This window comes from Cynoglossus semilaevis, chromosome 18, assembly GCF_000523025.1.
Source record: "Cynoglossus semilaevis isolate Cse_v1.0 chromosome 18, Cse_v1.0, whole genome shotgun sequence".
Taxonomy (NCBI): domain Eukaryota; kingdom Metazoa; phylum Chordata; class Actinopteri; order Pleuronectiformes; family Cynoglossidae; genus Cynoglossus; species Cynoglossus semilaevis.
Window position 1 is genome coordinate 5,014,780 of NC_024324.1, and position 23,811 is coordinate 5,038,590.

The 23,811-nt window shown below is 43.2% G+C and overlaps 1 protein-coding gene across 7 annotated transcripts in view; it reads right to left on the reverse strand.

Annotated features, from left to right (window-relative positions):
- Positions 1–5,277: 5,277 nt before the first annotated feature.
- Positions 5,278–23,811, reverse strand: part of dync1i1a (dynein cytoplasmic 1 intermediate chain 1a) — a 37,060-nt gene continuing 18,526 nt past the window's right edge. For all 7 annotated transcript variants that reach the window (XM_017041312.2, XM_008331262.3, XM_025065175.1 and 4 more), the window contains 9 exons: positions 22,969–23,068; positions 22,720–22,845; positions 15,899–16,045; positions 15,064–15,177; positions 14,827–14,960; positions 14,002–14,146; positions 10,197–10,337; positions 8,206–8,331; positions 5,278–6,037 (listed from right to left, as the gene is read on the reverse strand). In XM_017041312.2, the coding sequence (XP_016896801.1) occupies positions 5,927–6,037; positions 8,206–8,331; positions 10,197–10,337; positions 14,002–14,146; positions 14,827–14,960; positions 15,064–15,177; positions 15,899–16,045; positions 22,720–22,845; positions 22,969–23,068 (1,144 nt within the window). In that variant the 3' untranslated portion in view covers positions 5,278–5,926. The remainder of the gene's footprint in view (positions 6,038–8,205; positions 8,332–10,196; positions 10,338–14,001; positions 14,147–14,826; positions 14,961–15,063; positions 15,178–15,898; positions 16,046–22,719; positions 22,846–22,968; positions 23,069–23,811) is intronic.

Consider the following 23,811-nt stretch of genomic DNA (forward strand, 5'->3'; position numbering starts at 1 on the left):
TTTGTTTTCTTAACAAGGCTGTAAAAACTCATGGAGTCTTGTCTCGTCTCCGTCTACCTGTCTACCGCTTCCCGTCTCTCTCACTACCTGAAGCATTTTATGACTGTGAGTGTGTCTGTGAGAACGCTGTGTCAGCACGAGCACCCGCCTTGTTGCATTCATCTGTTGGTTTGTGCACGGCCAATGGACAAAGTGCCCTGAGAAGGCAGCAGCAGCGGCGCTGGTGGTGGTGGTGGTGGTGTTGTTGGGTAGGAGGAGGAAGAGGAGGAGGAGGCGAGCTCCAGCCTGCAAGCCCCAGACGGGCTGGCTCCGGAGGGGCTGCACCCAGGCACAGAGCTGCCTTTGTGAGGGTAATTATCCTGACGCTCAGCCTCTGCTGGTAGAGCTAGCCAGTTGGTAGAGTGGCTGACACTCTAGCGCCACCTTTCATCATTGGTCTGAAGCTGATTGTGAGCACATGAATCTTAATCATATGAGATTTCTTTCTTCTTTTTTTTTTTTAAACATGCATTTGCCTGAAGTTAAGACCAAATATTACCTGTCACTCAGCTGCGTCTCTGCCTCCAGTCTCAGTCCCTGTGATGCTGCTTCTCTGTGCAGCCATGATACCATCTCACAGCTTTCAGCAGCAGCTCAGGCCTCAGTCTCTGGGCAGAGGGGACAGACAGATGAGGAGTGCCAGAGGATACAGGGGGACAGAGATAGCACAGGTATCTGCCAGTTCTCTGGTGTGTGTGTGTGTGTGTGTGTGTGTGTGAAGGAACCCAGGGATAATCCCAGCAGTTAAATGAAGCTGGTCTAAAACAGGGAGACCCTGCCCTGCTTATTAAACGCCTCCTGTCGATTACAGTCACTGTATCTAGAAGGTGGCCACGGGTCAGCAGGTCTGAGGTGCAGCAGGAAACGTAATAGGCTCTGATGATATAGGGTTGTTTACAGCCAAAGACGAAGAGGCATCTTCATAAGCCAGCACTCTTTTTTTCACAACAGCGCCACCTATGGAACTGTTCCTTCTACTGTCACGTGATGCTTATGTCGACTGGTACTGATGGTTAATATTGTGGCGTGTCCTCAGAGCTGAGGGCAAACAGAGCCAGTTTGAACTCCTCTCATTTCCTCTCTCTCTCTCTCTCTCTGCCTCTGTCCTTGGCCGTCTGGTCCCAGCTCCCGAACGTTTTGGTGCCCTGGACTGATTTGGTCCACTTTAACGGATCATCTGTCAAAATACAGCAAGAACAAAATGCTAAAAATAAAAAGATGTTTTGACTGATGAACATGATCTTATGAAAGTCAGTAGATTAACACACCACCAGTGTATGGTGGTGTGTTAACCTAGTAAAGTAAGCGTTCTCTGTAATTTGTCTCCCCCTGCAGTGCTGATGCGGGATGTGATTTGCCCTGCTTTTCACAATCAATTTACTTTCAGTTCAGAAAATAAAAAAGATAAGCTTCACTGCTGTTTCCTGTTCATTACATAATGTATGGTAGAAGCACTAAACCTTTTTAAAGTCTGAAGTCCAGTTGTGTCAACTTTATTTTCCCACAACGTTTGTAAATGTCTCCAAAAAACATAATGAATCAGAAAAGTCAGCTCCAGTTCCTGGTACACTATGCAGAACCTTGACGTTTATGAATCAAAATCTTTTTCTTTTTTTTTAAGAAAGTGAGCAAGTAGGTCTGCCTCCTCCTCCTCCTCCTAAGGCTCAGACTTCCACACGCCTCCAGTAACAGTAGCAGAGCCCAGAGTTTGAGAGCCAGGCAGCCTCTGACCGCAGGCTCCATGGCGGTAGCTGCTAATTAGAGCGCTGCTCTGTGATTGGGGATTGGGGTTTTGGAGCGTTGCTGCAGGGAAGCGCCTCACATGCTTGCCAAGCCGGCCAGTGGGGAAGCTTTCCAATCCTAATACATTGTGCATGCACATACGCATTAATGCACAGAAGCACACACTCCTGCACAAACACGCTCATGCATACTTGGTACATGTTCACACTGCAGACATGCATACAGCCCTGTCTGTAGATACTTTAGCTCAGCCGCAGTGATGACTTGACAGTTTTGTTTTCTGTCTGAATCTTCATATGGGTTTGAACATTAAAAAACAACAGTCATAAGAAATCAACTCTCTGCTCAAGTTAGTATAGCTTTACAACATTTGCATGAAAGGCTCTTTTTTTTTTTTTTTCTCCAATCTTCTGTGATGTGTCAGCAATGATCCCGTTTTGATGCAAAGGCACAGCACAACATGGAAAAATCATAAATGCAGCCTCCGCTTCTCCATTTTTACTCCGGCTCCTCACCACAAGACTGGCAGCAACGTCGCACAGACTCGCAGCAGAACCCCGGCCTCATGATTTGTCTTTTTACACATTTATCATCGTCATTTCACATTAATTTATCATCGGTCTGCAGCATTCAGGCAAATGAATGTTTTACAGTGGGCGCAGGAAATTGAATTACACGCTCAGTTTCTGAAGCTTCATTTAGCCAGACATTGCTGTGCTGCGTGGAGAACTTAATGTTGGTTGTTGATCTGCAGCGACATCAGCTCATTATTTGACAAAGTTATAGGGGACTTGTTGGGAATCTTGAGTGCTGTGAGGTCTGAGAAATACTGTTAGGGTAATCACCTACTTCATTTCAGCTCATTTTCATCACATTCATAATCATCTTAAATGTTTCTCTCTGTGAGTTTAAGCTACCTTCAGGATTGTTTTTTTATTAGGACAGTTGTGGAGTAATGTTTGTTGATAAACCTTCAAGCATTTAAACTTTGATGCATGTGAATCTGGTTTCATTGTATTTTAACTTTGTCTGTTCTTTTACCTGGACATCATCTTTATTTGTTATTATAAAGGCTCCTCTCCTCTCCTCTTGTTTCCTCTCCTCTCCTCTTGTTTCCTCTCCTTTCCTCTCGTTTCCTCTCCTCTCTGTTGCTCCTCAGGGCAGGTGGTTAGCCTCCACTGGGGTCTACCTGATGCTGAGTTGATCAGTCTGGCTGAATAGCTCGTTTGGCCGTCACAAAAACCAAGAAGTCAGAGTAAATTGTCAAGAGGGCCGTTGATGGTAATGACCAAGCCATGGATGATTGAGCACATTCAGGGCTGAAGTGGCTGGAGTGGGGGCTCTGCAGTCACTCCCCTTACTCACTCACTCACTCACTCATTCACTCACTCACTCACTCACTCCGTCAGCCAGTCACTCTCCATGCAGCACGTGGCCCAGTGTGTGTTGGTCTCATTACTGTCCATTGTCTGACCTCTTTAAAATGGCCCTAAGAAAAGTGGGAGAGAGAGTGGAGGAAGAGAAAAGTAGAGATTAAATAATGGCTTTGCTGGTAGTATGGATCGGCTGATGCTGAATTGACTTGTACTTACGTACAGTGGACGTGGTGTAGTGTGTGTGTGAATGTTCAGGATCTTCAGAGCACGAACAAAGGACGTTAACAGCACTCCTCCAGCCGCTGAGTCAGGACGAGGTGTTGGAGCTGAGTCGATGGCTGACGGCTGCTCCCTACAAAGCATCTTAAATATGTGCAGTATTTAGAATCAAACACATTCAACTAAAGCTCTTTTTTCCTGGCGACCAATGGCCTCTCTGTTGACCTGAGCAGACATGACCAGGACCTGGCTACAGGTGGCGCTGTGTGTTGTTCAGACCTCCCACAGTGATGTGCTTCTGTATGTAAGAGTGAGAGGAGAAGACAGTGTTTTTTTTTAAATGGAGGCAGTGGTGAAAAGGAAAAGTCAAATCACCTGTAATAAAATAAAAAAAATAAATTTAAATTCTTTCTTCTAAAAACTTTTCCTGCATCAACAGTAGAAGTCCTAAAACATGAGTAAGTTAATGAGAATTTAGTTATTATCTATAGTTAATACTCTTTGTGCTTTTCTGCGGTCCCCAAAACATATTATCTAAACTTATGACTTAACTTGTTTCTTTCTCTCATGACTTTATTTTGTATTCTTTTCACTGAAATCTGAAATCGTATTTTTCTCCCCAGAATCATTTGCTCTCAGTAATAATTTTCCCAATCAAACTAGTCTAATTTCTCTAAACGACTAATGACCATTTACTGAGCAGAGGCTTTATCAGCTGGTTGACTCGTTTCTTTTTCACCCAGCTGCTGTTCACTCTCTCAGTGAAACTAAAATCAGCTGCAGATCCTGTAAAACTTCATTGCGGTCTGGAACAACTTCATTTGTGTTTTTTCTTCTCCGTTTGTGAGGCGTCTGCAGTGAATCACAACCAGTTCTGCCTGGAAGGAGAAATGTTGTCATGTTTGCCTTTTATTACCTATTAGTGTGTTTATTCAGTGTATTATTATTAATTAAAAACCTATGTCTACCCTAGAAAACTGATCAAACATCTACATTACCACACATCTGTCTTCTGTCGTTGGTTAAACAGTATTTTTTGTTTAACCTTTGACCTTTCTTCTTCACCATCTTTCTGCACTGGGTCTGTCTTTTCTTCTGCTGCACTCTTCTCCTGGCTTTGTCCGCCGCTTCTTTTTTCTTCTCCTCCTTTTCCTCCACTCCACACCACACTGAGGCGACTGGCTCTCGGCCCACCCTGAAGTCTCGGATCAGCCTGCCGGCGCCCAACCCTGACCACATCGCAGGCTTAAGGTTGGCCGTGGCCACGTTCGTTGGCATCCAGAGCAGGTTTGGACTCCATCTGCCACAGCAACTGTGTGGAGACGGCCCCTGCTGCAGCCCCCGCCCCCTGACTTTATCAGCAGAGGTGGAGATGAATTAAAAATGTACTTTTGACTTTCTTATCTTATGCATGGAGCTGATATGGATCTGAATTTGTTGCAGCTTTTACCAGTGTCCAGTGCACAGCAGTTTTTAAAGATAAAGACAAACCATTGGTGTAATTTGATTGGATGATATTGAGGTCTGTTCTCTGGTTGTGTTTGTTGTGGAATTAAGATGGAAGTCTGCAGTTTGCTAGAGATTTCCTCCAAATACTCCAACGGCAAGGAAGTATTTCTCTACTGGTTTCTATAGTTATAACTGGTCCCAGTCATGGTTTACTGGTACAAAGGCTCAGAGTCAAAAAATCTTGCTGCAGAAAAGATCACGTTTGACTTTGTCTGTAGAACCGTAGAACTAAGAGAACGTTCAGCCTTAACTCTGGGCATTCGGGTTTAGCCTCTGCTGATCTACATGCCTGTGTGCCCCTGGGCCAAACAGTAAACTTCAAGCTGACCCTGCCAATATCAACCCATTAATGCAGTTAAGCATGATTTGATGGAATTTCAAGACATCACACTTTCGTCAGCTCTGCTTTAATGGTGAACTTAACATGTTTGACAGCAACACTGCATCACAATAATCCGTACCTTCTACCAACCGTCAGTTTGTAAAACAATGTGAAGCTGAGTCTATCATCCACCCTGAAGCCACACTTTGCCTGTGATGTCGACTGTCACACTGACACACTGTCACAGTACAGTATGGAACAGTGTGAACTCCCTCTTTATGCAGCGGGAATTTCAGGAATGTATCACATGCAGATTTAATACACAGGGGAGAAAACCAAACACAGAGTTGAACGTGTTGTTGTGTAAACAATGCATGACTAGTCTATGGACCCTGCTTATTTTCACAGTAGTGCAAAGCATTGATACGGTACACATATCATCATAAGGCTATAGGACTTGGTTTATACTGTAGGCTCACAACCTCCAAGCAACACATCACCCCGATGTCGAAGGGAGTGAAAATAAATAAATAAATAAAAACAACCTCATGGCGAGTGAACAGCTTACACACTAATAGTGTTTGCATTTGAGAGGAAAACACAGCTTTGGTCAAAGCAGACGGAAATACTGAAACAGGAAGTTATGACAAACGAGAAGCGTGTGCTACGATGACACCAGTAAAAGCTTGCTTATTTCTCCCACTTTTGTCCGTTTAGGTCATGAAGCCAGCTCCATCGGACCCTCCTCTTCGCCATCAGCCCGGTTTGCACGGATCTCCATCAGGGTGCGAGCGAAGCGCGCCCAGTCGTCTGAATGTGCCACAGACAGCTGGTGGGAGACGCACAGAAACACAGGTTAGTACATTAGTACAGGGTGAACATGTCAGAAATGACTGCCGTACTAGAGTCAACACTTAGACTACAGTACAGGGAAGTACAGAGACCACTGGGTTCATACCGTATTTGAAGCATCATGATTAATTGTCTGTCTGTCAGGTCAGAGAGAACACCCTCTGAATGGCACAGCAGCATTGGTCCACTGATAGATGGTAACAGTGGGTTTATTTATACATGAAGTAGCTGATGATCAAAACAAACAAACCTCCAGGGTTTTTAGAGCAAGAACGGAATAGAACCAGGCCCAACTACTGCTTCACCTGACACGGTATCATTTTCTTTCCACTGACAAACTATGGTTTCAAACCCGTCGCCTCGTCTGGTTTATTGGACTTCTAATCACGCCCTAACTACGTATTTTCTCCAATTTGATTTCATCACTGGCCTTACTGCCAAATGCTATCATCTGCACGCAGTAACGAGAGCACAGGACAAATGAAGCAGTTGACACAGTGGATGTTGCTCTTCACGGCTCCGGCTCCGGCTCGAGGCCGGGCTCTGTGGGAGTCGTAGCGAGTGGGACAGAAGCCACGGCCGCCACCCAAGCTGTCTGCAACCGCGCTGCATGGCCAGGCTGTAATTAAAACGGGAACCAAAGAGGAGGGCGGGAGACAGGGAGGGGAGGAGACAGCCATTTTGAACCCCTGTAACCTCCCACAGTGCAGGGATGACCACAGCAGGGGGCATCTATAGAGCATCTATAGTACAGGTTGCCTGAGCCACTGCCTTTAAAACTGCAGTGGTGTTTGTTGGCTTAACTTGGTAATCATGTTAATTATTAATTCATTAAGGTTAACCCACAGCCTATATAACATCAATCAATCGACAGCTACATGTTTCAGCATGAACAAACTGTGATCAACACGGGCAGGATGAGCTAAAACTAATTTGTCCAGAGCAACACAATACTTTCCTGGAACTGTGTGTTAGTCATGGTCCAGAGACCACACTCCCCCTTGGCATCACTTTTTTTTTTTGGTCCACACTTTGGTCCTAGTTTTAGCTCAGTAGTGGGGGAGTGAAGTAAATGCCTCCATCACCACCACAAACACACTCCCTGTTTGGAGTCGTAAAAGCTCTTCTACCACGCCGACTTCTGACTCTTAGTTACCAACAGCCCAGAGTGAAGGCCACCGGCTCAGCTGAGCCACTCTCCAACCGCGCGTGCACACAAAAAACATTCTAAAATTAGCCAAGTGGCTAAGCTAATGCAGCCTCACATACTGCAAGGATCCTACCCAGAGTTCTTCAAACACGAGAGAACCCAGGCAGGGTGGTTGGCCGCTTTGTGGTGATGGCCAAGTCATGTGGAGGCCATTTTACAGAGACACAGGAGAGAGGAGGAGGGGGGAGGGGGTGGGGGATCAAACACATCTACGGTGATGCTGACAGTTGAGTAAACATACAGGCCTACAAGACCTAAAATGGTTGGTTGTGGTATATGTGGAGGTTTTACAGTGAAAAAAAAATGCACTTATTTCCACTCTTTTAGTGCATGTCTTTAAACAAACTCAGTGGACCAAATATACACAAAAACACTCAGGAACATTGTGTACTCTGAAAACACAGCAAATGTCAGCCTGTGTTTGTCTAACCCTCAGTCAGTCATTGTCACACACAGCATGTTATTTCACCAGGGCTGTAATGGGGAAAATGATTAAAGTACAGTCAGGATGATGAACATCTGTGGTCAATACACTGAGGAGTCAACTGGATTCCTACCAACATTTAACCAATTCTATTAGAGCTTCAGCCATAAACACTCGCCAAAAAATACTCTAACAACGTTAGCAACAATGTCCAGTTTTCTCTTAGCTCAGATGTATTTTATGTAAATATAAATGGAATTTAATATGTTTCAGTTGATTGTTTTTTAACTGACTCTAATAATAGTACTGACAATGACATATTGCCACAGTTTGTGAATACAGGTCTGTATTCTTAGTATACAAGTATACAAAAAAATATATAAAAGTTTATACAAATACCCCATGAAATAGTATCATCTTTGTACTCAGTAGTACTCTTCAACTAAATACATAGCAACAGTGACAAATCTTGAACTTGTCTTACATGCGGTCGATGGTCCGACGCCCTTACCTCGCCGGTGTCGTAGATCCACACCCTTCCCTCGGAGTCACCCACCGCTACTTCCTTCCCCCCTGAAGACCAGCGGACTCTGTTTAGGGCTGACGCCCCTTCAATGGTTACACTGGCAGTTGGTACCTGAAGGAGTATTAAACCAAATACTGTGATCAAAACGATGCAGAAGAGTTTTGCACCTATACGTGTTTTCCCCTTTTGGATCATGTCATTACTGTGATACTGCAGGCTAATTGTTTTGATTTTTGCATTAGGAAAAAGTTTAGAACGTTTTGAATATCTATGAGCAATACTACAGTTATAGATACTACAGTAATATAACCAAGCTAATTTAATAAAATATAAGTTTCTTTAGATGTCAGAATGGGCTTCAATTTAATCAAAATGGACTCTGATGTTAAAAACATCATTTTTATTTCTATGCTAACTTAGTTAAGTCTTTAATCTCTCTCCATTGATGCATTGATCTGTGTAACTACTGTATCTGTAAAAGTCCAGATAGATAGTATTCACTCCAATCTTCCAGAAATCCTTTCAATACACTTAGAAGAGTAACAACACCCCCAGACTGCCACCTGCAGGCCAAGACATTTAGAACACTCTGGTGTCTGTCTATAGCAGGTCTTCCTCTGTGTTTTTTCTTTCTTTGTCTTGCCAAAAGTGGATCAGTGGATTTTTTGGGCAGTTTTATTCCAATTCCATCTAAAAACAATAACAAAAGCTTTCGTTTTTAAACAAAAAGCACTAAAATCACATTTAAACTGACAGTGTTGTACTATTTATGGACCTATTGCTGTTTTAGCTCCTGCTCTTCGATGTTTATTGGAGGATTTGCGAAACAAATTTAGAACATAAAAAGGCCGACTTTACCCGAACACACGAGCTTGACAAATATGACTGTCAAATTTACACACAAGTATAATATTTACTGTATAAGGCATAATAACTGCCTTCATGTTTGCTGTTGTGGCTGCGCTGATGCTCTTTTCAGTAAACAGCAGTGCTCGCGTTGCACCTTTGAAAACCTAAAACCATCTGCAGTGTTTCCATAAACTGTTCCTGACATGTGGCAGGCGAGTCTGACACATGTCACCAGTGGAGACAGAGGCCCTGGCATCAGTTCGCCTCACACGCCGAGCTGCTGCGTATTTAAAGCTGCGCTAACCACAGACTGACTGCCATTAGTCTGCTAGCTTCCACTGCTCCACTCAAATGGATCTGTACTGTATCTGTGTTGGCTTTGTGTGTGTGTGTGTGTGTGAGTGTTTGTGTGTGGTGGAAATGAGAACCAGGCGCACCGCAATGCTCCGCTAATGTCATTATGAGTGTGTGTTTTTAATATGATGGCAACAATGGAAGTCTGTTGCTATTAGTTTGCCTGTGTGAGTGGATGTGTGTGCACGTGTTTGGTACATCCGCTTTTGTGTCTGTGTGTGTGTGTGTGTCTGTGCGCGTTAGTGTGTCTGAGCAAATGTTTCTCATAGAACACATTGTGAGACGAGTCGGGCCGTTGATAATGAACTCTTCCTCTGTCTGTTGAGGGTGCCATGGGAAAGTTAGGGTTTGTGCTGCAGAAAGAAGACATCACAGCAGTGCAGTGATCAGTCCTGGGGAGGTCGGGGTCCTGGGGTTACATGCATGTTGAACAGAGGTTGAAGGAATGTGCACAGGCTGGCTCAGAGACAGCATGAGGCGATGTGACACGGCCTGATTTAAGGCGAGGTCTGTGGGAAACACCCACGAGGGAATCTGGTGTCTTCACTGTGTGTATGGAGGAGATGTGGATGTGCAGTGGTATGTGGGTGGGGCTAATGGGAGGAGAAACGTTTTGTGCTTGTAGTTGTGTGGTTCAAGATGAGGTCCAGTGACAGGCCCCTGAGGACACCAAAGACACATCAACACAAAGACATGACATGGCAAACACGCCCATGATGACCTGTATTCCCCCACTGGTGCACACACATACACACATACACACATACACACACCTCCGTGTCATTGTTGAGGTTCCACAGGTCTAAGCGGCCCATGCCGTCCACAGCAGCAAAGGTTGCGGGGTGCACAGGTGACCACATGACGTCATACACATAGTCGGCGTTGTCCTCAAATGAATATAAAGGCTTGTTGTGCTGTGAAAAAAAGGACAGAGACAAAATCTCCTTAATGCATTTGATGGAGATAACGTGCAGCAAACAACAGTTTGAACAATCGGGATTACAGTAGGTGACACTCTAGAAAGACAGAGTATGAGAGTGAAGGAAAAGAGTGAGTGAGTGAGTGAGTGAGTGAGCGAGCTTCAGACAGAGTGGCGCTGCCTCAGCCTTGGGGCCTGTCTGGGTGCAGACTAATTAAAAAGCCTAGCACATTCAAACAGCGCCATAAAACCGCTGGGAGAGATGAAAGGGAGGGCCCCTCGACAAGGTGTACTGTAACCTCAACACAACAGCTGTCCAAGAAGAGAGATGGGAAGAGATGGGGAATGGCAGGAGAAGGAGGGAAGGAGGATGAACGGAGCAATAGATGCTGCAAAAGAATTTACCTCTAATCTGAACCATGGAAACGATCAAAAGTAACGAGTGAGAGGGTGGTGTAGTTTTAACTTTTTGGTTTCTTTTGTGGTGGTTCTGATGGTCTGAGATGATGTCGGACAAAGATGGGTCACAACTTTTTGTCATAAAACAAATGTTTAAACGAAATAGTGATTATTACGTGATGTGAAATTAAATGGAATCTTGAGTTTATTACTAAAGAACCCACAATGTTACCATGGTCTATCCTGTTGGTATTTACCACCATTAGTCTCATAAATATATATATATTTGCTAATATATGTATGTATATATATATATATATATATTTGCTATCTGTGCATTAATCACAATAATTATTATTAACCTCAATCATAATGAATCACTATTAATCAAAATTAACTAATCAAAATATTTTACGTTCCGTCCTATACACCCCATAAAAGTATGACAAAGTTGAATCTAAAAATCATTTTGTGTGTATGTGTGTGTGTGTGTATTAGTGTGTGCCTCTGTGCATCTCTTTGAGCGGCTGTTAGAATTCCAGAGCCTTACTAATAGCATTCCTGACAGGTAGAGAGGGAGGGGCACAGAACAGGAGACAGTTTGGCTGGAAGAGCAAATAAAGGAATGCAGCCTCTGCCTTTCTTTTCTCTCCCTGTCCTCCCATCTGATGGCTTTTCTCTCCATCAACATTATTGTCCTTCACTGCAGCTGTTTTTAAAGACCCGTTGATATATACTGTAGTCAAGTGCCATTTACTGTCTTGTATCCTGCAGATACACAAACTCACGCAGTAGTACACAGAAGGAATTCCAATTTTAAATGTCAGTTGACCCAGTTTTCCAGTCGATGAGGTGAGAGCAGGGGAAATAATTCCCACCTTCCCTGGTTGTCTCGGTCCCTACTTCAACTTGAATTATCTTATCCCTTTAACTCATCTCCCAACGCCCCGGCATTTCATGTCAACAAGATCTAAGTGAAATGGGAAAGTAGAAAAAGATATCTAGGTTTACAAAATGCAAACCACTACTTTACTGTAGTCTGACCATAATCTGAAAAATCTCAGTGTTGATCTCTGTCAATAATTTGCAGCAACACGTCTTACATCTAATCTTAAAATTAAACCTAATCCTCGTGGCGCCGCGTGTGGAGCAACCGCTTGTCATTATCTTTCCTGTGCTGAGGTGCCAGCGAGTTTCTAGCATGTTTGAACTGGAGTATGATGTTTGATACTCTGAGACATACTGTGATATTACTAATCACTATCACAGTATGGTTAGGTATGATTATTTGGCACAGGTGTGTCAACAAGTTCAACTTTTGGCAAAATGAAACAGACAGACAAAAGAAAGGAAACACACTGGTCCAACTTTTCATCCTTTTAGTTTTCAGCCCAGCTGCCATAAAGCTCACTTTTGGGAGCACATTTTTTGACATGTTTTCACCTTTTGAAGCACAATATCATCAAAATATCATCACAAGTACTAAGTAACAGTTACTGTTTCTTAAGGCTGTTGAAATGAATAATCACATCAGACCGGCCTCAGTGACTGCAGGGCAGTAAATACATCTACAGGCTGACTGACGCAGCTGTCAAATAATTCTGAGACTGATTGTCGACTTTTTTTTTTCAGTCAAGCCTGTAAAAACCATTAAATCAAGACATAAATAAATAAATCAGTAAATCAGACTTCTGTGCTAAAATCTCTGACATATTTGTGTTCACTGCCTCCAAATTAAAAATAATGCTGAAATTGTGAGTCTAACAGAAAATCCGTCATTGGAGACGGATCCAAACCATCACTTGTCTGCAGCAGACACACAAACACCAAGTGAGCTGAAAGGCTTTACACACTATTTATTAACCACATACAGCTAGGACTGAGAGGTTAGAAACAGATCTCAAATGCTTCTCCCCAACTCTAACCCAGTCACTAAGTAGATGCTGGTTATGGGGTCAAGAGAGCACGACGGTTCAAGTTTTGCACAATTATAAACCCACTCCCAGCTGTCACGACGTCCTCACAGTGTGGGTTACTCTAAACCTTTTTACTAACCACAATATTTGCGCCGCTGAGTGTAAAAACATTAGCAGACCTCTGTCGGAGCGTCCTTTTGAACTGCGGGGGCAAGTGTGAGGGTGAATGCTGAGAGAATTCACTGGCAGAATGTGTGTCTGCGTGCGTTACATCAGTCGGGGTGATCTCTGTGATCGATGTGTTGAAGGCAAACCTCGGGGGGATCTTAGGTAAGCAACGACAGCTTGCTCAAGGTGTGCTTGAGAGGCATGCGGTGCGTCTGTATTTACACGCACACACACACGTACTGTATGTGCACTCAGGTATTTCGCCTGGCCACATACAAACATGGGTTATGTGGGATAAGAGACAGACACATTCCTGTGGTGCCCCTCAAAGGAAAGGGAATTCCCAAATCCTGAATAACAACACAGTCTTCTAATGAAAATCCACAGAAATGTGTCATGAGACCCTTCACACATGACTTATGGACTGGCTGCATGCAAAAATTCATCTTTACAGCCTGTCACTGCCAAGTTTGAAAACTGTACAGTGTCCAGTGAAACTTTTTTCCGCCTCTCATTGGCCCAGTTGGCCAGTAGATCAGAGACGTACTGGCCCTGTGTTTGTTTTAATGGTCCCCACAGCCGACGAATGAAAACAACCCGCGCTATAATTTAATCGTTACAGCAGCGCTGTGTTGTAACACTCAGGGTCACAATTCCAGTTACTCCATTACACTGCGACATATCATATATAGGTCTAACCAATATTAGCTGATTTCATTTTATTTCCTTTGGCCTGTAATATTATTATTATAGTTATTTGATGCAGACAACTTCAAGGTTGGACTTCAGCGTCCTTACTACTAATTTCTCTATTTTACTTTCTACATGTTGAATATAAAATATAATCACACACTATGGTATGCGATACTTATGTAAACACTGTAAACAACTGTTAACAATAAATGTGGAAAGTCACCATAATCAACATCAGTCTGTCAGGATGAGAACAAGCCACAAACAGGAACTGTGTCACTTGCTCCTGAATCAACTCGCTGCAGATAAACAGTAACAAAACTCACCGACACCATTACACAAGTAGTAAGAGGCTGATTGGAGAGACTGCGCTCATTCCACTCCAACACACAAACACATGGACGTGTTCTCTCCAGCCCCCTGGAAGAACACAATCAACCCCCCACATATCCCCGCTGTATGACCACTTGCTCTGCTACACACCTTTGTGCTCCAGAGTTTCACAGTCCAGTCGAACGAGGATGTGATGAAAAGGTGGGAAAAGTCGACGGTGCCCACGGCGTTGTGGCAGCTGATGCCCGTCACTGGCCCCTGGTGGCCCTCGAACATCTCACAGATACCTGCTTTACTGAAGTGACACGTGTTGACAACTCTTAACAGTGACACTCACCTCCACAGTCAATACACGTGGTGTTAAAATCAGGCAAAGTGAGCAACAGCAGTAATTTAGAGCCTATTCACATGGATATGTGCTCATGTTTTAGGAATAAGGTCATAGTAGGTCATAGGTCACAAACGAAGACTAATGTCAAATTTAATTCAAAATTAAAAGTGTGAATATAACCACATATAACCGCTCAATTTATCATCTTTTCTTAGATGTATGTTTGACTAAAGCTTTGATACGTGTAAGTATTTCCATACGGTGCTTTCTGGAAACAACCATTGTCCATTTCTAAATGTTATATGTTATGCAATGAAGTGAAATTTATATTTCTGTATTTTTCTAATCTAAGTGTGAATTATATGTAGTTTAGGAAGTAGAACCTTTATTGCAAATCATCTCTCGGGCTAGACTGAAAAAGCTTTATTGCAAATCATCTCTCGGGCTAGGTTAAATGAAATGAAATGAAAAATTATTATATATTTCTTTAATTGTTAGTTTTTTAATTTAATGTTTTAACAATTGTTAGTTTTTTAATTTAATGTTTTCAATTGAATTTTAACATAGTAACACACACACACATATATATATATTTTTAAATCCACAGATAGGAGAGAAAAAAAAGAAAACGTGTGTCTACCAACCTGCCGTGTCTGGATGCCGTGTACACTGTGCCCTCCTCACTCCCCACCACGTAGTTGTTAACGTCTCCCATGGGGAACGCCATTCCTGTCACTGCTACTGGTTTGGATTTATTATACAGCAGTTCCATAGTTTCCTACGTGCACATGTGACACACACACACACACACATACAAAAGTAGCTATTTGAGTGAAGACATTTTCGCCCTCTGTGGACTGTCTGGTGTGTTTGCTGTGAACCTGTGGCTGTGAGAGCATGTCCAGACTCCAGGAGCACATCCTGCCGTCAGTAGACACAGTGATCAGGTTATTGGCATTCTGGGTACCGACCACGTTCACGCAGTAGACAGGGTGCTACAGAAACACAAATACACACAAAGTTCAGGGAGTACATGTCTGAACACATACAGTACAGATTCTTGTAGACATGGATGAAAAGCTGAGGTGGATGAATGCATGAACGGAATTTAATGGGAGATAAGTTTACTGAGTTACTTTTTACTTCCTAAACTGAAATAGATCCAGTCCCAGTTTATTATCTATTCACCTTCAAATTAAATACCACAGTGTAGCAGTTAAGTATTAATTCAGTGTAATGACATCATCGGGCGGCTACAATAATCTCGGCCTGCAGACGGCCACCTTGAATGCCAGTGTGCGCTCATCCTTCAAAATGACTGAACGTTTGGTACATGCGCTGTTTTCTAGATCCACGGGAGTGTGAGAAACCATTATGTCATTAGTGGCTAGTAATTGATGTGTGTACTTGGGCCAGACAAAGAATCCATTCAGCAATCAGCACCATGCTCCCTGGACAGACCCGCTGACTGGAGAGGACAAGCGTGACGGCTTCATTATTGAAGTCTGCAGCGGGGACGTTGTGCTGCGTGTCCTCTGCAGCTGTGACCGCAACGTATTCCCCAATATTTTTGAGCACACGGGATCAGTTACAGGTCAGAGGTCAGACTCAGAGTTATTTAATAAGTTCTTTGGATGATGCTCCTTCTCCATCGGTTTATCATATCAAGTGTACAAGCATTTTCCTGTTGGTTTAAGACTTCAGTGTCTTACTTACAGTGTGCGCAGCAGCAGACAGAGGGGTCCTCTGGACAGGTGTCCGACGGTGACTGCGGTTGTCCCACAGTACAATCTGTCCTGAGTACGTGCCCCCCACCACCAGGTTTGGATGAAACTTGGCAAAGCCCACAGATACTACAGGAGACTGAGGACAGAGAGGAAGAGACAGGGGACAGGTTTCAACGTCAACATTAAACATTTAAAATCTAAAATCACAAACTGGCTGGAGGAGAGGAAGTTGATGAGTTAGAATAAGATTGTCTGTTTTGATTGAACGTGGAGATAAAACTGCAGACAGTGAGAAACGAGTAGGAGCAAAGGAGCACATCAACCGAGAGCAGTAACGCTAGACCAAGCGTGAGCGAGAATGAGTGATCAAGGCATCGTGATGGGTGGCAGGCGCTGGGGAGAAAGACGGTGAGGGAGATGATGAGTTTGGCTGCAGAGTGGGTCCGCTCAAAAGTGGGAGGAGGGCCGATGCTGGGGCGAGGACCAGACAAAAAGGGGAATTGTAGTCTTCTTTCTCCCTGCCGTCTCACATTACAGCATCAAAACCCAAGCAGCCACTGGAGCGCTCACTGAAGCCTCCATCATGACAAGCACACCCTTGAACTCCCGCCCCAGTGCCGTGTTTATTGAGTTTTGGTTCCTCTTCACTGCTTGTCCCATATGGGCTTCTGTGTGTGCTACAGTGAGCCTCTCCTGACACACAACCACTGGAGCGTCGGTGCTGAGGAGTTATGGGGGGAAAAAAAGTTCCAGCTACGCCGTGCTACAGGAGGGCAAGTGGTGTGTTAAGCATTGACAAATGTACCCATCCATGCATCCATCCAGCAGAACAGCAGGACTGTGTTGAGTTAATATAGAGCCGTGACAGAGCCAAGACAGCACTCCACAAGAAGCTCAGAGACACAAATCAAAAGTATGGCAACACGAAGGGCTTGTTTCACAAAAGTGTTGCGTAATGCGGATTGTATATTTTGTTGCAAAATCTGTCACTGACAGATTTACAGTTTACTCGAAATGGCACGTCATGGGTTCTGTTGTGTTGACAACATCTTAGGGGCTGGTTTTGGGGACAAGCTTGTTATTTATTTTCAGCATCCTAACAAATAAATCAATGTATTAACGGGACAATGTTAATATATGAAGGAGGCTTGGTGGAAATTGTTACTTTTATCATCTTATTATCACCACCTTTTACACACACACATGTGACAAGTGACTGCATCTTCTGATTGTTTTTCCCCTCAATATCTGATGACTGTAAAGACACATAAAACTGAAGGAGCAGTTGAACACACCTGAGCTGAACTGCTTACATTGATAGAAATAGACTTTACTGACAGACTTTCACATGAATAATTCTGCCATGAACTTGATGACTTTTAAATGATGTGAGTTTCTGGCTGATCTTTGACCTCTGTGGTCATCTGACAGCCCGCTGTCTGAGGTCTGTCTCCCCAGCCTCCGTCAGTGGGTTAATGGCATCCAAGTTCACCAGATACACATGTATGCACATTGGGGCTTAAGAGGTTTTAGCCTAAAGGAGAAATTCATTACAACTACAAATGGAAATACTTGTCATCTTGTATCTCTTAATAAAATGGAAAATTCTTAATATTTTAACCTATAATTATATATACATAGATTAGGCAAGTTAGAGAGACGTGCTTTATTTGCTCCATATGTCAGCAAGTTAGAGAGACGTGCTTTATTTGCTTCATATGTCAGTCAAACTCCTGCGCCCTAATATTCTCACTCTAGATCGACTTTTTTTTGTTGAAACCACAGGTTATGCCATCATCCCCTCTTGTACAGTCGACTTATTGAAAGAGCTACTGAAAATTAGCCAAACTCCGTCCCCGTAGTGCAGTTCGGGGCACCACAGCCGCAACTTGGAACTAAAATAAAAGCCATTCTCCCTAAATGAATTCTAATCAGATGTCAAATCAGCACACATGTTTTGGAGTCGGGGGCCCTTTGAACTCCGCTGCATGTCATTAGACGTTTAAATAAGATCCATTTGTTTTGCGCCATAAGAGGGTTTATGATTAAAGCTCAAGAGGGATTTGTTGATGGATTCTCAATTCAGATGTCATGTAGGAAATGAATGTCTGAATTTAGAGTTGAGGTTTAGGAAGCTGGGTAATGTTGATGTCTTTTCTCTGACTTTGAAACCCTTTTCCACCAAGAAGAGGCAAAAAGTCTTTTGTTTTTTACACTGATCGAACCGTCTTCATGTCATGTCATGTATAATGTTCTTCATCCTCTAGAGCGGACTTCTAATGTAGAAAAAAAAGCAATGGAAGTTTTTTTTTTTATTTACCATAATGTTTTGATTCTAGTGTTCATCCAGAGGTGGCAGTGTTGATGCTGGTGGTTTTATTTTAGCGAGCAGGACGGCCTACAAATAAGAAATCCACTTCCTGTGTGGAGTCTCCTTTTTTGTTGTTGCTTTATTTAAGCAACCTTCTGTGTACATTTATTTATAAAAACAGTGACACTATGTTTACTGGCAAGTAGAAGGCAGTGTTTTGAAATGCGATTGGTGTAAAAGCTTTGCTAACTTTCTGTTCAGCTGGTTGTGTTAATTATGCACTGAGTTAAATTTTATTTAATTTGAAGTTTGAAGATTTCGTTTTGGCTTTAAAAAACCTGTGAATGAGAAGAGAATATAACTGCCAGTAACTCTAGTTTTAAAAGAATCTTTTTGACTTTTTTGTTAAAACAGATGCAGACACACACACACACACACACACACACACAGGTGCCCCCGCAGCCTGCCTTCATTTCACATTCAAAAGCCTGGACCGACCAGTCATACAGACTGCACATCTGTCTAAATAACACCTCAACAGCTCTTCTGGCAGCAAAAACAAAAACTCCTGCTATGACTGCAAACCCATATCAGAGCTGATTTAAAAACTGAGCTTGACTTTTCATTTCCAAGTGCAGAGTGGCTCTGTGTATGGTTCTCATCTCACACGCAGTGTGGGTGAAGACACCTGCCAAGTCATCTCCCGCCAGGCCTGAAGAAGAGGATGTGGGAAGAGGGGGAGTGACGGCTCCGGGAAGAAAGAGCAGCGGCGACAGTCACTTTAGTTCATCAGGCCTGAGATAAGCAGTGCAGGTTAAACATGCAGACGCTCTCACAGTCAGTTTTTCTCCCCTCCTTTGGGCCAACTTTGTTGATATAAACTCATCCACAGCAAGAACCATCTAGTCCATACAGCACAGATTCAACAGCCTAAGTGCTTCTGGCAACTCTCGTTATATTAATGGGATGTATTCTGTAGAGGATAATACACACATGGTAGGCAGTGATGAAAGATGGCACCCAGCCTGGGATTAGAGGAATTTCAGAGAATGACGGAGAAAGAAAAAGATGGAGAGAGAGATAGTAAAGTTATAAAAATCACTCAGCACTCTCTCCTCCTCTATTTATATTTTGTCTTTGGACAATAAGCTGTTGCTGAGGCTTGGAAAGGTAGAAACCAACAAAGTGTGTTTTGCTGTGGAGAAAGGAGGAGGCGGGAAAGTGATATACAGACACTGTAACGTCCCCAGTAGATCCCTGCTCCATTCCGTCTCCCCCTCCACCTCGCTCACCGCACACATGTGTTTTCCACTCGGCCTTATCAACACCAGATGGATCAGACTGTCTTCCCTTGCATCCCAATTCTTCTACCCTCACCACCCACCCCCCCTCATTCCTGCAACCACCTTTCTCCTCCCTCTCTCCCCCTGGCTTTGCTCATTTATGACACCCCACAGATTTTGTCACTCCGTGGTTTCTGGCAAGGAGAGAGAAATACCAAGGCTAGTCTCCATTTCACCAGGCAAAGAATGAGAGTTCTACGGAGTTACAAGCCTGGGAAAGAGGCTTCAGGAGCACAAACAGGCCTTTCTCTCCGTTTCTGTCTCTTTTCTTCTTTACTGTCTTTTTTGTTTTTGTTCATTGGCTCTGATTCTATCCTTGTGGCTTTAAGGTTGGACGTTGGATCTTCAATTTAACTCTCTTTCCTTTTCCGCTCTCATACGGAATTTTATCTTTTCGACAGTTACTTGAATTGCCATTGCAAACTTTGTCCACCAAGAAAAAGGTTGCCATTAATGCACTCGTGCTCCAAATGCTGAGCTTAAACAGTTCTAAATGTGTGCCTTGGTGCCCTAAATTAAACACAGTCACAGTCTTAAACCCAGCTGCTTCATCCTTTGGCATAAATCCACAAACTAAAGCAATGTTTTCTCTATTTATCACCTCTGTTACTTTTGCTCATGCCAGTGTCCTGCGTATGGAAGTTTGGCAACAAGATATTGAAAAAATATGACTGAACCCAATGACAGTAGCGGCAGGAGTTGTTGCAGGGAGCCGTGTGGTTTGGAGGAAGGGGTTGGGGGCTTCGGCAGAGGTTTGGAGTCGAACGGGCCCTTTAATGTGGTCTGACGTTGCCCACTTGAGAGACTGGTGTGAAGTTACAAGATTGGACCCTACTGGGACGAGGTGATGATGGGTTCAAGTGCTCGGACGGCCGTGATGAGGGGAGGCACAGCGGGAGCAGCAGTAGCCCCTTCGCTGGTGAACACACCCAAGCCACTCAGTGATGGATCACACACTTCCTTGACTGAAACACAGATCAATGGCTCCTGAAGTGGGGTCAAGAACCGCCTCTGATCATCAGCAGGACTGTTTTCCTAACACGCCAGGCACTGTTTAATTTCTCATTCACTGTCTCACACGAGAGAGCAATCACATTCCAGTTGTAGATTTCATTTCAAACTGATATTCAATTTCAAAACAAATATTAAACCATCACCACAAACACTGTTAAAATTGAATGGTGCCTAATGTCAGGTTAGTGTGAAGGTAACCAGATCTACTGTGCAGTTAAAACGATGCAGTAAAATAATTCAAAAATTGGAAAACTAAATGGTTTTCAGACAAAATTGTAAGAGGGGAAAAAAGGCAAACGGAAAAGAATAATTAAAGTGGAACAGGGAGGAAAAACATTATTTCTCTGACAGTTTATCTCGTTTGAACCGTGGTCTGTCAAACAAAGTCTGCCTAACTCTTGCATCACATTTCACCCTTACAACAACACTGAAAAGTGTGAAGAAATGTTTTGTGCATTAATGCAGGACTTCACTCTGAGCGACACCAAAGCTCCTCCTAAAGCTAAACCCAATCCAGCTCCAAGTGATTTATCTCCCACCACATCAGTATATCAGGACCAAAACTGTCTGCCAAGTAAAAAGTACGACCGACCTAGAGAAACTAATAGTCTCCTATATTGTCAGAAATATTGATACACTGGTTATAAAGTTAAATTCTTAGTAAGAAGAACATTTTTCATTTTTCTGCTGCACAGGGCACAGCCAGACGAGAAATGTAGAAGGTCGACCTCACCAGAAACCACATCAGTAACATGAATCCTTCTCAAAGCCTTAGCCTTATACAATCAAGCCCCTGCAGAACCAGACTACAACCACAAAACCTCTCTCTCTCTCTCTCCCTCTCTCTCTCTCTCTCACTCTATTTGCCTTATACTACACTTCTGTGCAAGACAATTCATTTTGGGGAAGAACGAGGTGATTGTTTTTAAATGTGGTTTTGTACTGAAGACGGACATAAATGGCACAATTGCAAAATTTCACCTGCTGATGAAGTACAAAATTAATAAAGTCTAATAGTACTTCACAGACTCGTCAGAAACCAAAGAAAGAAGTATGAATTCCACAACTTTTCAGCACAGAGCTGTGATCGACACCAAAGACCAGAGGAATACCGAGTGCAGCATAAATTAACGTGTAGGAAATGAGAACGTTTTGAACCTATTACAACACAGGACCTATGTGGTAGACTTCACATTGATACATTTGCATGTGGCATGTGAATTATGGGGTTTGCTGCACATTTCAGAAATATATTGTGAATGTAATTCCTGTGTGTGAACGAGGCTTGAATGTGAGCGCATGTGGGGGCTTTTCACCGTGATGTGATTGCTTATGACATGAATACCACTACAGGTGTATTTCCATATTTATCGTGGTTTCTATGGAGTACACTTGTCAGTTACTGGCAAATGGCTCTGCTGACATCAGATGCAGCACCAGTGTGGGTGGGCTAACACACACATGTGGCAGCTCGGGATTAGGAAGTGGTAGGCCACATCGTTTTACTGCCACGACGTCTCTACGCGGCCTCGCCTGTCTCCCGAGAGCCGTGAAGCCCTCACACCCAGTCCTTCCATCCCCCGTCCCCTCCCTCACCTCTTCGTTCTACAGTTTTCTCAGTGTCAGATACAATTAGTGTCACACTCATCAATGAGTTTCTTTCCCACCAGAACATCGGTTTCTTCCATTTCCACTGGCTTTTACTGGCAGGGATCAGATATAATCCAATCAATGAGAGTCAAGTGAATACATTCAGAGCTGACCTTTTTTTGTTTTCAGGAGCTGAAAAGCTCTGATTCCTAAAAAAACTATCCTTTTTCACCTTTTAGGAGTTACATAAAGGCTGTATGAGCCAGAGAGAGAAAGACGAGAAGAAAAAGAAACAAAAAAAACACCTAACACGCAGCCACTATTCTTTTTTACTGGTCTTTTTGACATAATGCTGTGAATGAAAACTTTTACACACCTTTAATTCCTAACTCAGTTACTTACAGTAACCTGTCACTTCACTGACGGTGTACACGTACGGAACGCTGCATGTGACCGCTGCATGTGGGCAAAATTAAATGACAGTGTGTTTTATGTTGAAATGTGCAACATTTCCACGGGCCTGTGCCTGTGTATGTGATGTTAAAAAAGTACCTGACAGTGAAAGATGTACTCTGGCGTGGCTTTCTTAAATTTGATGTTCCACACTAAGGCAACGCCGTCTGGTTCATGAGGAGCATCTTCATTGTTGTTATAGGAAGCAACCAACAACTCTGGATACTGAGGTAGAAAGATTTAGAGAGAGAGAGAGAGAGAGAGAGAGAGAGCTACATTTCACTGATGCTTTCAAATGAGCAAAAAAGCTAAAACCAGCCGACAGACAAAGACGCCTGCAGGCCTTACCTGAGGTGACCAGTCAAGACAGGTGATGACCCGGTGCTTGGACCAGTGTTCGTCATAGAAGAGTCTGCTGAAAGAGAGACTGGAGCCACTGCCTGAGTCTCTAAAGGCAGACAGTTGACAAAAAAGGTCAGAGGTTAGATTTTTTTTTCAGAACCAAGTAGCATGTGAGATATTTAAAACATCCTTCTTTTTAAAATTCCTCTTAATAAGGGATAGGCGTATTGCACTAAAAAGGATTTGATCTTTTTTAGTGCATTTAGTTTTTTTGTTTGTTTTTTGACCCAATGACAAACAGAAGAAGACATGTAACCATTGACATTCATGTGCATCAGTGAGACTGTGGTATGACTTGGTTACTCACTGACTACACTAATACGTACTAGCATGCTGTAGTAGAAGTACCACCAAGTGACTAGGGCTGTGTTCTATGTGATAATGATTTGACCGCAACAAATTATGTACAATCTAAATGTTATTTAAAACTCTGCTTATGAAAGAACAGGAATCACCCAGAGAGGATACATGTTGATTCAAAGAAGGAAGCCGTGTTGGCGCTCGGGGTCATGAACTACTTTAGACATAATCTCGTTGACCACAGACTTGATGTGTTTCTTTGGCTGCAGCCGTCAACAATGAGTCATTAACGACAGCATTCTTCTGTGTGCTGAGAAAAGGCTTTGCACTTATGACACCGATCACCGCCAGGATAATCTCCGTTTGGAGCTTCAGATGGTAAAACAATGCAGTTTAGCTTGTGGTAGTTGTCAGTTCAAATGAGTTTTAAACCCCTGGGGAGTGACATCAGCATGAAGACATTTATTCTGCAGAACAAAGAGGCTTCCA